This window comes from Pteropus alecto, unplaced genomic scaffold (assembly GCF_000325575.1).
Source record: "Pteropus alecto unplaced genomic scaffold, ASM32557v1 scaffold12, whole genome shotgun sequence".
Lineage (NCBI taxonomy): Eukaryota > Metazoa > Chordata > Mammalia > Chiroptera > Pteropodidae > Pteropus > Pteropus alecto.
The window spans coordinates 8,359,257-8,374,660 of record NW_006432669.1 but is presented as its reverse complement, the minus strand read 5'-3'; the positions used below and the strand labels follow the sequence as shown (position 1 = coordinate 8,374,660).

General features: G+C 33.9%; 1 protein-coding gene across 3 annotated transcripts in view; it reads left to right on the top strand.

The window, feature by feature from the left end:
- Positions 1-15,404, top strand: part of TRPC6 (transient receptor potential cation channel subfamily C member 6) — a 112,798-nt gene that overhangs the window by 66,945 nt on the left and 30,449 nt on the right. Inside the window, exons 2-4 of one of the 3 annotated variants that reach the window (XM_006907503.1) lie at positions 1,276-2,050; positions 9,358-9,543; positions 11,541-11,705. In XM_006907503.1, the coding sequence (XP_006907565.1) occupies positions 1,276-2,050; positions 9,358-9,543; positions 11,541-11,705 (1,126 nt within the window). The remainder of the gene's footprint in view (positions 1-1,275; positions 2,051-9,357; positions 9,544-11,540; positions 11,706-15,404) is intronic. The other 2 variants (XM_006907504.1, XM_006907505.1) reach the window with 2 other exon arrangements.

Genomic DNA, 15,404 nt, shown 5'->3' with positions numbered 1-15,404 from the left:
AAAGAGATTTAGGTTGTCTAGGCCTGGCCACATTAGTAGAGAAGACGGTTTATGGGGTTTTTGGATCTATTTAAATTCTCTTTATACTGGAAAGTTTGTGATTGCCTTTAAAGAGGGAGGGCTCTTAGAACATTTTTAAAGAGACGGGGCATCTATCACATCAATCATCAATCATAACTTTTTCTCTTTTTTCAGGCTCCCTTATAACCCAACCCTTTCCTATTCTGCAGGAACTTGTTCTCTTTGGGTTTCTAGTTAGTGACAGTGAAAAGGCTTGAGCCTTTCAAGCTCAAAAAGACCTTAAGATATAAAGTTATGACTCAGTAAGGACAAAAATCTCCATTGTAGCTTTTGATCAGAGGAGGAATCACTTTCTCTTCTTATTAGAGTGAGGCCCACATTGTAGGCTGGCCACCTCTTTTAAAATTATCTCCATCACAGAAGAATTCCTTCTCACCTAGCACCTTGATCACAATTTTCTCAAGTTTCCAATAATTTTTAGAACAACACCTAGCAAAGTCCAAGCATCAAAAGTTGCCCTTAATGAAACCTATGCCATGGCATCTAGTTGATCCCTCTGCTGGAGAAAGCTCTACCCCTGCACCTGTCCCACCCTCCCAAACACACTCTCACCTGATTCCTACTCATCCTTCCATTTGTAGCATATCACTTTCTCTTAGAAGCTAGGTTAGATGACCCTGCTGTAGGTTATCATGACAATTAAATAGCTGACAACAAAGTAATGTGCTAATTACCCATTTCCCTTTAGACTACAAGAGTTATAAGGGCAGAAAATTTTCTTTCTTTTTCTTCATCATTGGTTTTTCTGGGCCTTACACATTGTCTGGATCTGGCATAGTAGGGACTCAATAAGTAAGTGTTGACTTGAATGGATTTGCTATTTTTCTACTTTTTAAAAACACATCTTCACACTCTAGATCATAATGACTATTGATTATGGGTCTTTTTTTATGTCTATACTACCTGTGATTGAAAAGCAAAAATCAATCTCTATGTGAATAGCACAGAGAGATCATAGGAATTGACAGAGTCTCTACCTCAAATTGGAATGTTAAAATATACAAAATGCTTGGATTTCTTAAAGCAAAAGTTCTTGGAATCCATTAACAAATAAATGCGTCTTTATATTATAGTTTGTCTAGAGACGATGAGACAACATCTAATATACTTGAGGATTGCATTAGATGGCAAGTCATTTGGCACACTAAAATGCTGTTAATATGATTTGTTCACAATCTTTCTATTTTATTACAGCCGAGGCACCGACAACAGACTGGCCCACCGGCGGCAGACAATTCTCCGTGAGAAGGGGAGAAGGTTAGCTAACCGAGGACCAGCGTACATGTTTAATGATCACTCAACAAGCCTATCTGTTGAGGAGGAACGCTTTTTAGATGCAGCTGAATATGGCAACATCCCAGTGGTGAGGAAGATGTTAGAAGAATGCCTCTCACTTAATGTAAACTGTGTGGATTACATGGGCCAGAATGCCCTACAATTGGCAGTGGCCAATGAGCATTTGGAAATTACAGAACTTCTCCTCAAGAAAGAAAATCTCTCTCGTGTTGGGGATGCCTTGCTTCTAGCTATTAGTAAGGGTTATGTTCGGATTGTGGAAGCCATTCTTAGTCATCCAGCTTTTGCTGAAGGCAAGAGGTTAGCAACTAGCCCCAGCCAGTCCGAACTCCAGCAAGATGATTTTTATGCCTATGATGAAGATGGGACACGATTCTCCCATGATGTGACTCCAATTGTTCTGGCTGCTCACTGCCAGGAATATGAAATCGTGCACACTCTCTTGCGGAAGGGTGCTCGGATTGAACGGCCTCATGATTATTTCTGCAAGTGCAGTGAATGCAACCAGAAACAGAAGCATGACTCCTTTAGCCACTCCAGATCTAGGATTAACGCCTATAAAGGCCTGGCAAGTCCAGCTTACCTGTCATTGTCTAGTGAAGATCCAGTCATGACAGCTTTAGAACTTAGTAATGAGCTGGCAGTGCTGGCCAACATTGAGAAAGAGTTCAAGGTAGGTCTTTAACAATAAGGACTTCACCCTCCACAAGGCAATGTCAAGGTTTATTTACACGCTTCCAGTGTATGCTCAGCATGTGCTAGTTACTGTGGACAGTAGGTAATATGCTTTTTCAACAAGCTCTTTGTTATAATTATATCTAGTAAAAGTTGTGATTGCTATCATTTAGAGATATTCTGCTATATACTAGACATTTTATATTTATTATGTCTAATCTTTATTACAACTTTGAGAAGATATTAGTTCCTTTTCAGATGGAGAAGTGGAGGTATAAAAAGGTTAAGTAAGGCCCAAGATCAACTGGTAAATGACAGAGCTGGGATCAGAATCCAGGTATGCTGTACTCTAAAACCCAGGTTCTTTCTCTTATAAAACACTGTTTCTATATTCAGAGCATGATGATAGATGCTTTTGAGGTTATAAAGAGGAGCAAGTTGAGGGAAGTCAGTTTGATTTGAGAGACAGATGAATACATACTTTCTGCATGGCGTAAATATTGACATTTAAAAATATAGCTCTTAAAATGCTCCTTCGGTTGTATCCAGGGGCCTTGGCATGCTATGAATGTTTGATGCTCATTATCACCTATTTTAAAAATAAGTGAATGACCTCTTCTTTAACATCCAGAATAACTACATCTTTCCTTCTTCTTGAGCCTGTTTCAGTCCAATTTCATCCACGAATGTGATTCCTAATGTAATAGCTTTTTATTGTAAAGTCTCTCGTAATCACTATATATATGTGAGATTTTATATATGTATATACCTATATATGTATATATTAAATATATATGAAATTTTAGAATTTTTTATTTTCTGTGATCATAAGGCTCTAGGTATTAAAAATATTCTGGAGTTACTGTTACATCTATTATTTGTGCATTTGAATAAAACTATATAAATTGAAAATTTGTATAAAAAATACATACAAATTTTGAAAATTAAATTTTGAATATATGATGCAATTCTTACTGGAAATGAATTTTTAGTTGGATTAATCATGTTTACACTTTTGTTATGTACTTAATGAAAGAAAAGGGTATATCCTGCTAAAAATATCTTGGTATGTTACTCTAATTTTTGTTAATAAGATATATAAATTGTTAAAGATTTTATGGAACAAAATTAAAAGAGGGTTAACTGTAGGTAGAATAAATATTTTTATATGATTTGATACCTTACTGAATTACATGATATGATACCTTACTGAATTACAATCATGCTGAGTCTGAAAGAAATCACAAAAAAATTTTATCCATGTGTTGTAGCCAATGTCCTGTGAAAATTTTTAGTCCTGGAAACCATTCCAAGTTACATTAAAAAGAATCATTCTCACTCATTAATCTTTTCTGCCTTGCCTGTTTGAGCTACTTTTCTTTCTAGCTAATGATACATCCTACAGATGAGAATTAAGAAGAGTTTAAAAGAATCACATATTTAAATACATGAAAACATTACTTTTGCATTCAGTATTTCTTACTTATACTGTCTTTGCCATCTTCTCACGAGACTCTCATTCAGGAGTGATATACTCTTTGCCAATTGTTGGAGAATGAAGAGGCAAGTGCATTAAACAAAAATTATTACTGTTCCTGTCTCCACACTGCACCGTACATCTATATTCAGAATATCCTAACATAAGCCAGCACTTTGTATTTCTATTAGCAAACTTTATCTTAAACAGAAATGTGTATTAGAGTGGAGGAATTCAGAAACCTTTAAGGGTTTATGGTATCTAGACAGAAGCTTATTGTTTGCTGCATGAGTAGGCAAGAGTGGAAAATTCTTTTGTAAAGGGGCAAAATATCTATTTTCAAGGAAACCAGTTTTAAGAAAGTTGGATCTGAAAATTGGTTCCCTTAGGACTATCAGTGTTCCCTGGCCCCTAGGAAAGTCTTCATGTATCTCTGTGTGAAGGCAAATAATCTATTTTATGAGTCAGAGAATGAGAATTTCCACAAAGATTTTGTAAGCTCAAACATATAGTTTCTCTAAGTTCCTCCCAAACTCTCCCGTTCCGTAATAACCTGGAGTCCATCAACCAAAGAGGCCAGAGGGGTTGCTGCTGAGTTTCTCAGGCAATTTTAGTTTTGAGCCTTAAATCCTCTAAATCAAACAAATTGCATTTATTACCCATATCACCAGGTCTGTAGCTGGCACCATGCAGAGGTGACAACAAGACCAAAGCAGAGAAATCTAACAATTAGATGGAGCCACAAGAGTAAGAGGAAAACCAACAGGCCCGAGGAATTGCAGGTCTTTAAAGAGAATAGGAGAAACTAGATTCAAAAGTTTTTCATCCATTCAAATTCAATTTTCATATTGAATTTTTATTAATAATTCTTTGTTTTGGTAGCATGAAACTTCAGCCACCTTAAACTTAAATTGGGTAAACCTAATTTTAGCAGCAAACAGCAAATCAATAATTATAATAATAAAGGAACACCCAGCACTTAACTGTTTTTAATACTGAAGAGAACGTAACTCTTGGCTTCTCTCCTTGATTCAAAATTAACCTCAGATAAAGTAAGACTAATCTTACAAACAAGAAGATCAGTACCAGGGATGGTTTTAACAGCAAATGCTTTCTCCCAAATTTCTCATTTCTTTTCAGGATCTTAATATGTACCCATGACTTATGTCTCTAAACCCTTTTTCAATCTATTTATATTACCAATGTTTTTTTTTTTTTTTTTTAATTACCCTTGAATCACTTCTTTCATACATCAGGGGTTGGCCTTTTCTCTGTCATTCTGTATAAGTAGCTTTTCTGGAGCTTTGCCAGATCCTTCATGTCTTTCCGGCGCTCTGTGCCTGAACATGCACATTGACCTCCAGATGCCTCTGCTATTGACTTTGAGAAAGGGAAAGATAGAGAAACTCCTGCCCTGTCTGCTTTTAAACCATTGCTATGTTTGGTGTTCGAATGTTCAAAAACATCTGGTGTAGTTTGAAAGGGAAGTATTTTCTAAGAACGTGACTAAGCTGAAAAGTAGTTTTTGTTAGCAGAAAGGCAGTGTGACTCTTATTGGACCTTAGCAGGGTGACAAAAGGTGTCACTTTGTAGCTAAGTGTTAAATAACCTACAAAGCAGAATCTCCACATAGGAAGTATAGGGCTGAGATCCAGTTCAATGAGGAAGGAAGAAATGTACATTTGTTGAGCTTTATGAATTAATCTAAATGATTTACAGTCTAACTTTGCAATGTATTGGCATTTAAGTTCTCCAAAATCAGAAATTAGCAGAAGGCCAGAAATTAAAATAACCTTTCTAAGATCATATAGTCATTAAGTAGCTGGATGAGAATTAAAACCCAGGTATGTTCCTTTCTTTACATTACTCAACAAAATTTTTGATTACCTACTATGTGCCAGACACTGCTAGGACGTGTGGACTCAAGATACATAAAATATTGTCCTTGTTCTGAAAGATATTTGAATTTATTCAAGAGAGACAGATACGTAAACAAATAAATGCACTAAAGTGTATAAATGTGTGTGTATGTTCTTGCCTTTGAATTTTCTATCCTAGTTTGAAATAGATGGACAGAGAAAATCTCATTCTGGAAGAATTTTAGATCTAAGGCAAGTCAACAGTTAGGGAGGGAAGTTAAGTGCAGCAATTTGTATCATAAGAGGCCTCAGCCCCTGAAACCACCTGTTTACTCCATTGTTGCTCTTCAAGCTTCCTAGCTTCAGTGGGACCTGAAAATTTCTATGCAAAAGGAACAGTAAAAGCTGGTTATCAAACACTATATTGAGTTAAATATGTAGCTGGTGATGATGGCAAAGATCAACATAAAAGTCAGTAGCATCTGACATATCTAGGAAAATGTCTTTAATTCACATTTGAAATTGTATTGCATCTGTTTACCTTTTCTCAAGAGTAGTGTCTAATTAACTTTTATGTCCCTTATAACCCTGCTCAGTAGCTGCTGTATAAACGCTTGCTAATCATTACCACATCAGCTGTGACAAAGGTCAGTGATCAATGTGACATTAGTGACAATTATTCTAAAGACCAGGAAAGACGAAGTATTACATGTGGTCCCAAGAAGCATGTCTGGCTAATAGCTAAGAATATTGTATACTTACCTTAATTTTCAAGTACATAATGTCATTTTACAAAGCAGCTGTCTTAGTAAGACTATGGTATCTATCACAGAACTGGTGCATAGAATATTTATTGAAAGAACCAATGAATGAATAATTGTTTTATTTCAATGTACGTTCAGATGCTACCCAGGAATCCCAATATGCCTTTGTATTTGTTATCATAACTTTGTGATGAGGGATTGAGAACACCTGAATATTGTTTGTGAACTAATGAAAACAATAATAATCATAATAATTACCAGGAAGTTGGCATTCATTATTTTGCATAATCTTCACAGCAACACTGGAAGTGGGTACTTGTATTATCCTTGTTTTACGCATGAAAATTTTGAGCCTTTAAGGGATTAATTCATTTGCTCAAAGTCATGCAGCTAGTAAGTGGCCGTGCCTAGTTTCAAACCCAGGACTGCTCTTCTCCAAAGCCTGGCCAGTTGATTAGTGAGAATTAAGGTTTGTTAATCTCTATGAAACAAACGTCATTCTTTATATAGAAAGAAGAGCCAGGCATTAAAATTACAGACCTTAACATCTCTTCCACTAAGTAAAATCCAACTAAGATAACGCTTTGAAAAGATAATTTTAACAGGAACATTTTTATGTCTTATAATCTCTAAATTCTGTTCTATTAATCCACTATCGGTCATCTGTTTTCAATTCAAAGGTTAATTAATAGGCGAGCGCCCACTTCTAATTTATGATGTATGGTGTGGGTGTGTGACCCAAAGACATGACCTAAAATTAAATCAACCTGTAAACTTCACTGTTCCTTTCAAGGAATCAAAGTCACAGTACTACATTTGGCTAATTCTAGCACTGCTAACATTTCATTGTGAGTTTATGTGTCAGTTTGAGAACGCAAAATATGACAATATTGTAAATGAATTCCCAAGGCGAAAAAAGCATGTATTTCTAAGAGCAGAGTCTTATTCTTTCTTTTTTTTCTTGAATTTTTTTTTTTTCTTGAGACTATGTCTTGAGAATTAACATTAAATTGGAAACAAGGTATTAAACAACACCAAGCTCCTGGACTTAACCTTCCAGTCAATGTAGTTTCTACTAAAAAGTGTTACCCCACAGTTGATGGATCCTACTCTGTTTTTAAATGTCTAATTTCACCATGAGACTTTTTACAATTCTAGAGAAAACTGATTTTGACTATTACATTTTTGACTTTAAAATGCCTAAGAATATGTCCAGTATTGAGCTCTGCATATAAGAGAGGCTAGGTATATTAGGTTTTATCAGAGCTCATGGGTGCTTACAGATGTCAAGAAATGGCCTGTTTTCAGATCTTACCTTTGATAATATAAAATAAAATAATTATGTTTTATCAAATGTTTGATAAATACTTAGCGCCATGCTATGAATTTTGCATGTGTGATCTCTTTAACACTTATATAATTTCACCAAGTCTCAGGTTTTTTATCTGTAAAACTAGAGTAATAATAGCCCCCACCTCATAGAATGGTTTTAATTTATTTAAGATCTCATGGCTAAAAAAAATCGAAGAACTGGGATTTGATTACAGGTACATTTAGCTTTAAAAGTCCAAGCTCCTAACCACTGTGCTCCGGTATGGTGGACATGCACCACATCTGCACTTTCACACCTCAAAGTTTGTCTCCAGGACCCTAACTGACTATTTCATGAAAGGGGTAAAATTGTTTCCTTGTATCTCTGACCAGATACTATCTGACCGGATACCTGTTTAGAACTAGTTCGAGTCATTCTCAGCTAAGATATAATTTGTTTTATCAATTTGCTTTTATAGAATCTGTTTGGACCTGCAGTTAGCAAATTGTAGCCTGTTTAGAAGTTACTAAACTGTATTGAAAGATCACTTGGCATGATTTACAGAGAGGAGCCCTAGTAGGTGCTTTACACACTTACCCAGTATGAAGCTATTTTCCATATAGACTTCCTCAAAATATTACCTTATTGACTGACACCCAGAGACAATCATACTTCTCCAACATCTTCCTCTCTCAGTTTTTCTAGGGGATCTTTCCACCATTCATCCAAAAACACTTTGTTGGCTCCAGGATAGAGGAAATAACTAACTTTGAATCTGCAAAGCTGGCTTTAAGAGAACACTCTGCCACTGAAGCTCTGTGACCTCAGGGGACTTTCACTTTTTTATATGCAAAATGGGAATAGTATTTGCCCTGCTTGCCTCCCAGTTTTTCAAGATAAAAATAGAATGCATTTTATAAAGAAGAGACAAAGTAGTATAATTTTTAAAGACAAAGGGCTTGGGGCAAACAGAATTAGGTTTAAATCCTGATTTCAACCTTGGCTGCATGGTCTTGGATACATTATTTAATCTAACAGAGCAAGAGACTGTGAAGATTAAATGAGATAATATAATTCACTTGCAATGCAACAAGCTCTAGCTAGTGAGTTTTCTCAATTAACATTGGGTTATAAAAGGTCCTATTTCAATGTAAGAGAATAAAGAAGAAGGAATTATTAGGAAGACCTGAATGAAGATGTGAATACATGCTGTATATGAGTTTGACATGAGTTTTGGTGTTTAAATATAATCTTCACTGTTCAAATCCTCCCAGCATTAATACTAGGTCATCAGCGATAAATTACAGTGAAAGCATTTTCATTAAACTTTCTTTTCTCCAAAGAAGGTCTCAATTTGCAGACTTTATATTGGACTTGCCTTTTGACCCTGTGCTTGGCACATACAGATCCTCAGTAACAATTTATTAAATAGATAATTGATATGTGTTCGTTTTTCTTCAGAACCTCTCCAATATCCTATGTTTTTAAAATTAACCAGTGCAGTTTAAAAGTCTTCCAAAGATCTATCAAATGTGTATTACGTGCCTTCCTGATGAAGTTATGAACATAAGAGATGTGATGTATGCAAAGTAGTGGGGAAAGTTGCTTACTTTATATTTCTCCTGAATCAATAGATGAGTTTGGCACAGTATACTTCTTTTTGATAACTTTGATTACGCCTTAGACAAATTTCCTTTTTTAGGGTTTGAAGGTATGAAGAAAATTATTATGGTTACTCAGCGCAACAGCAATTAAAGCATAGTAAAAGAATGATAAATCTAAAAAAAGTATTTTTCTCTACAAACTAAGTTACTGATAAATTCTGCTGAGTAGTATAGTAAAAATGTGCTATTTCTACATTATTGTTTTTTTGTTCTGCTTTGTCTTTCTTAGAATGACTACAAAAAACTGTCAATGCAGTGCAAAGATTTTGTAGTTGGACTCCTTGACCTGTGCAGGAATACCGAAGAAGTAGAGGCCATTCTGAATGGGGATGTTGAAATACACCACAGTGGTGGAGATCATGGCCGTCCAAATCTCAGCCGTTTAAAACTTGCAATTAAATATGAAGTAAAAAAAGTAAGGTCAGGCATGAAGCCTATTTACATTATTTCAGTTTTTATTGGTGCTAAATAAGGATGAAAGGTTGGCACAGTTAAATTGAGCGAGGTCTTTCTAATGAACAGGGTTGCATCAAGCAGATTCTCTAATGAAGCCTAAGGGCCTAATTGTGAGGCATCTAACCTACACTGAACACAGCTCTAAATCTAGATACGTTTATGCAGTGATGGCCTTTCTTTTACTTAACTAATGACATAATCTAACTTTTGTGTGTCCAAATTACAAGGCATTTATTATGTGACAAGAGCATTGTTATTTAAGACTCAGTTCCATTTTCCCATTTGTGTTATATTCCAATTCCTTCTTTAGTGCTTCTGAATCTTCTTCGACTGTATCTTTATTTGTGGAATATTTTTAGTCTTTGTGCAGTACCTTCCCCTCCCAAATTCTTGACTGCTTTCTTACATTATATAAAATATCTTTTAAAAATGTTTTTAAAGCTACATTTTATAATAAAAGTAACATATGTTTATGGTAAGTTTTCAAACAGTGTAGACATGCTCCTTTTCTATTTTCTCAATTTTTATGGGAAGTAGTTAATCACTATTATATTTCTCTCCACAAATTTATAGCTTGGACATCTTCGCATATTAGTAAATGAACATCCACTTCGTCTTTTCAAAGGCTGCATCGTTATATCATTCTGTTTATTTAATCAGTTCACTATTTAAGGGTGTTCATCGTTTTCTTTAGGTTGGTTATTGTTATTACAAGGTGCTACAGTAAAGATACTTTTTTATATAGCTTGCTTACTTGCATGAGTTTTATCTGTAGACAAAAATTCCAGGTATGGAATTAATATGGCACATTTTTATTTTTTAATTCCAAAACATTTGTTAAGTTTTCCTTCAAGAGAAGTGCACCAGTTTACACAGGCCAACAGTGTATGAGAGGGCTGATTTCTTCTGCTCACAATGGGCAATATTAAGCTTTACCATTCTAAGAAGATAAATATCATATCTTGTTTTAATTATCTACAAAGCTAATCATCCTTAAGAATCAGTTGTAGTTCCTTTATGTAACCTGTTCTTTATCTAACCTTTTAACATTTTTTACCAATGTTTTATTTTGGATTGTTGCTTTTTGTCTATTAAATAATATTGCCTTCTGTCCTGTGTCGAGATCATTTTTAAAAATAAATATGTGAAACAAACTCATAAACACAGATAACAGTATGGTGGTTACCAGAGGACAAGGAATGTTGAGGGAGAATGGAGAGGGTAAATGGGATCAAATATATGATGATAGAAGGAGACTAGACTTTGGGTGGTGAATATACAATGTAACATATAGTTGATGTATTATAGAATTGGACACCTGGAACTTATATAATGTTATTAACCAATTCTACCCCAATAAATTTAATTAAAAATTAAATATGTGAATAAAAAATCTGAAAAATAAAAGGCAAAATTTATTCATAAAGTTTTCTTAATTGAAAGAGTTTATAGCACAGGAATAGAAAGAGCTATCAATGAAATAAAATAGACAGTCCACAAACAGACCCATATATATGAAAATTTAGTATAAAGTAACTTTAGCATTTTAATGTCAGTACAGGATAGATGGTATGCTTTTTTAAAAAAAGTATTTAGATATCTGGATTACATCGCTCCTTTTAGATGGATAAAACATAATTATAAAAGTCCTTTTGTAAAACATTGATGAATCTTTTTATAATATTAAATTTTAAATTTTTTTCTATGCTTTGAAAGAGAATCCATTTGTCATAAATGAAAAGTTTGGCAAATTGTAATCTAATTTCTATAATACATATTAGAACATTCTGCCATCTTGCTTGATGCTTGTCAACTACATGTTTTATGTTTGTACCTTACTTCTAACAATATTTTTCATGGGAAAGCACAGAACAAAATATTAGAACACAAGAAACTGGTTTACATTGAACTATTCTTTAATCAAGTTGTTCAAATGTTTTGTCACTTTCCTGCTAGTTTGTAGCTCATCCGAACTGTCAACAGCAGCTTCTCTCCATATGGTATGAGAACCTTTCTGGTTTGCGGCAGCAGACAATGGCAGTCAAGTTTCTCGTGGTCCTCGCCGTTGCCATCGGACTACCCTTCCTGGCTCTCATTTACTGGTTTGCTCCGTGCAGCAAGGTACGTCTGTGAAATCTGAATCTCTATTTTATCTCCTAGAAGTATGTTTCGTTGAACATATCAGAGCAAGTTATGCAGGGAAAATTCTATTTCCCAAATGAAAATTTTAGAAAGGTCAGAGTTGAGTTTAAATAATCGTATTGTGTTTAATGTTACAAAAATAACACATATTAGCTATGAAATAGAGAAAGAAATGGAAAGAAGAGAAAATTCACCTGTAAAAGCACCACTATTAATATATTTAAAAACCTTCAGTTATTACATTAGTATATTTTCATTTTTTATCTTCTCTCTAGTCATGTCTATGCACATTTTTAAAAATATTTTTAAATGAGCTTATAGTATGCATTGAGCAGATATTTTAAATAATATCCTAAAGGATGAATATGTTTCCTTTATCTTTCGGTAAAATTTGAGATGAAAATTTTTGTTTTGTATTTATTTTAGCTAATATGACCAGATAAATCTTGATTTAAATAAAGGACAATCATATAAATACAAATATGATGCTTGTTTCAGTGAAGAATATTTATTTTAGGTACAGGGGCTACTGTAACCTGACAGCAAAGAAAGCCTGTTTTTTGTTTTTTGGTTTTTGTTTTTAAGCAAAATCTGTCTGCCCAGGCTTTGCTGAAAATATGTTCAAGTGGACCTAACCTTCCACTAGTGTGACAGAAATTTTTCTGTCTTGCATTTCCAACAATCTCATTCTTCATGTTTTTGAAGCCACATTTCTGGAACTGTTTTTAAGCTACAACTGTGAGAATCAGACTAAAATAATTCTAAAGCTATATGGCTAAAATGTCTGCTGGGCCATCTGTTTCTGTGCTGTGCAGAAATGTGAGTTAAATCACTTGCAGTTCTTAAACATGGGCATGACTCATTTTCAAACATTTGTAACACGTGGGTGCAAACACAAATATCACCATTATCGACATACTGTTTTATGTACTTAGTCACTTATTTGGTGCTTTAGCCTTGTAGGGACCTTTCCAAGTGCCTTTGGGTAGAAAGCTGGCACAAAGCCTTTTATAGTGGGAACTTCATAATTACTTCTAGTGATGATGAAAGGAGCTGCAGGAAACTGGGCGTTTTCTCCTGAGTGTACCAGAGGGAAGTCGGGGAGCAGGGAGGTAGATAGGGCTAAAGGGAGCCAAATATTTGGTGGCAGAAGGAAACTTAACTTTGGGTGATGAATACACAGTGTAATATATGTATGATATATTATTGAATTATTTAAAGTATTATTTTACACTTGAAACCTATTTAATTTTATTAACCAATGTCACCTCAATAATTTTAATAAAATTTTAAAAATCTATCATCACAGATTTTTTTCCCTTAAAATATATAAGGACAAATTTGATCTCTTATAAATAAAATACAGATGAGGAAAATAAAATGAAAATAATGAGCTTTACTAGGATTACAAATTTATATCAGTTTTTCTTCTAGAAAGTTATAATTTTTTTCTTCTCTTTTTCTTAGATATCACAGATTTCACTTTGAAAAAAAATTCTAGTGTCCTTAGTGGAACATAGCCTGCATCTAAGTATGTAGTGTTTGTTCTGCTTCTACTCACATCTCCTGAGTCTAAAGAGATTTAAGATGAATTAAAAGGGGAGGAGTTTCTGAATTATCCTTGTTTTCACTCTGTGATCAGTTAAATTATAATATCTTTTCTAAACTAAATAATTATCCTTTCCAATATCCAGTGAGTTCAAAAGCATAATGCCCTCCAGAGTTCTTGATATTTTGATAGAGATTATTTTTGGCAGTCTTAGAGTTACATGTTTCCTAAATTTTGATTAGATTGTAATTAACCTGATTTCCTTCACTATTTTTTCTTCCCTGGCCATGTTTCTTTCTGGCATCTATTTTCCATCCTTGTTTATAAACACTTAGACAAATAATTAGATTAAAAGGACATCGTCAAGGTATTCTTTTTTTCTCAGAACATAAAATCTATTTTACTAACTGTTATTTATTTAGCCTTTGAAGCATGATGATAAAATCCATTTTACAATTTTTCTACTTAGCAATGAAATAAACATTATTTACAGGTTACAGAATTTATTTTTTATAGGAGGAAATTGCTTAAGCCATATTGAGACTTTTATTTAAAATACTATTTTACATATTAAAAAAAATTTTAATACAGCATGCACGTTAAACCAGATCAAATTGTAAGCCTATGCACCTTGACAGAATCCTGTTTCTATTTAAAGCTGGTTTTCATTCCTCAAGTTTGCTGTCTTCTTTCAGATTTTTTTTGTCCTTACTTTTTTCTTTTCCATTATCATCCAAATATCAATTGTTTTATGCTCTTTACAAAAAAAATTGGTTATACTGTGATTTCAAATTATTTTAGTTTAAATTAGTTTAAATTTATTTAAATTAGGGTAGTTAGGTATTTGGTCATCAATAAATACTTGAAAAGAGTATGATGCATAATAATTAAAGGGAAGTATTTCTTTCAATGTTTCCACTCAATAATTTGCCAGGTACATCAATTGTTCACCTTGTTCAATTGATGAGTCTTCTCCTTTACAGTTATATTTTTAGAAATTTATTTAAATCTAAGAAGATACAGATGACAACTTTTACTAAAATGGATAACTCCCTTAAATTCCTAAAATCTATTAAACGGTGACAAAATCTATCTTAGTTTAAAAGGAAACACAACTCTCAGTGATTTGTAATAGGAAATAGAGGATATGAATATACAAACACACCATTGTTACTTCTTGACAACCAACTTTTTGTTTTTTATTTGTTTGTTTGCTTTTTACCCCTTTTAACTAGAACATTTACTAAGCAACAAAAATGCCTAGTTTGATTCTCCTCTCTCCCTTCTGAATAAAATAAAGGAGTAATATTACATAAGGGTCAGTAACTCAATGAAGAAGGTAGGCAAGCCAGGTCAGGAGTGAGGCACAGATCAGACACCCTGCCTGAATAAGAGAACATTGACTTCATATGTGTTCAGGACAGTGAAACTCGGGCTCCAGAGTTCTCAGACTTGTGGCCCACTGTAACTTAATTCTCAGCTCTGTTCTGTGTCTTCAACTTTTTGTCATCGTCGTCTTCTATTTTTATTTGAACTCTCTCATGTTTTGGGTAATTTTGTATTATGAAGGCTGCCTCTGATTCTCTTCTGATCAAGGCAGGGAATAAATAAAATTTTCATGAATTTTACTACTAATAGTCATTACCCCAAGCCCAGTTTTCCACAGCAGTCAAATTAATAGAGAATTTTAAAAAAATCGGTTTAAGATTCATAATAGCTTTTTCCACAAGGAACTTATTAAATTTTGTGCTACATTTTCATTTGCTGTGTAATACATGATTAAAATAAATCATATGTAAAACATTGTAGAATTAAAATTGTACATGTGGCAACACCAAGAAAAAAAATTAAAGATGCATTAATGGTTTTTTTTTAAGTTTATTGAGGTAACATTAGTTAATACGATTACGTAATTTTGGGGTGTACATTATAATTTGATATCTATATACTCTATTGTGTGATTACCACCCAGAGACCAGTATCCTTCAGCTACCATATATTTGATCCCCTTTACCCGTTTAACCCTCCCCCAACACCCCTATATTTGACCCCTTTACCCTGTCTACCACTTCCTTCCTCCCCAACCCCGTACCTCTGGTAACCACTAGTCCATTGTCCACGTTCACAAC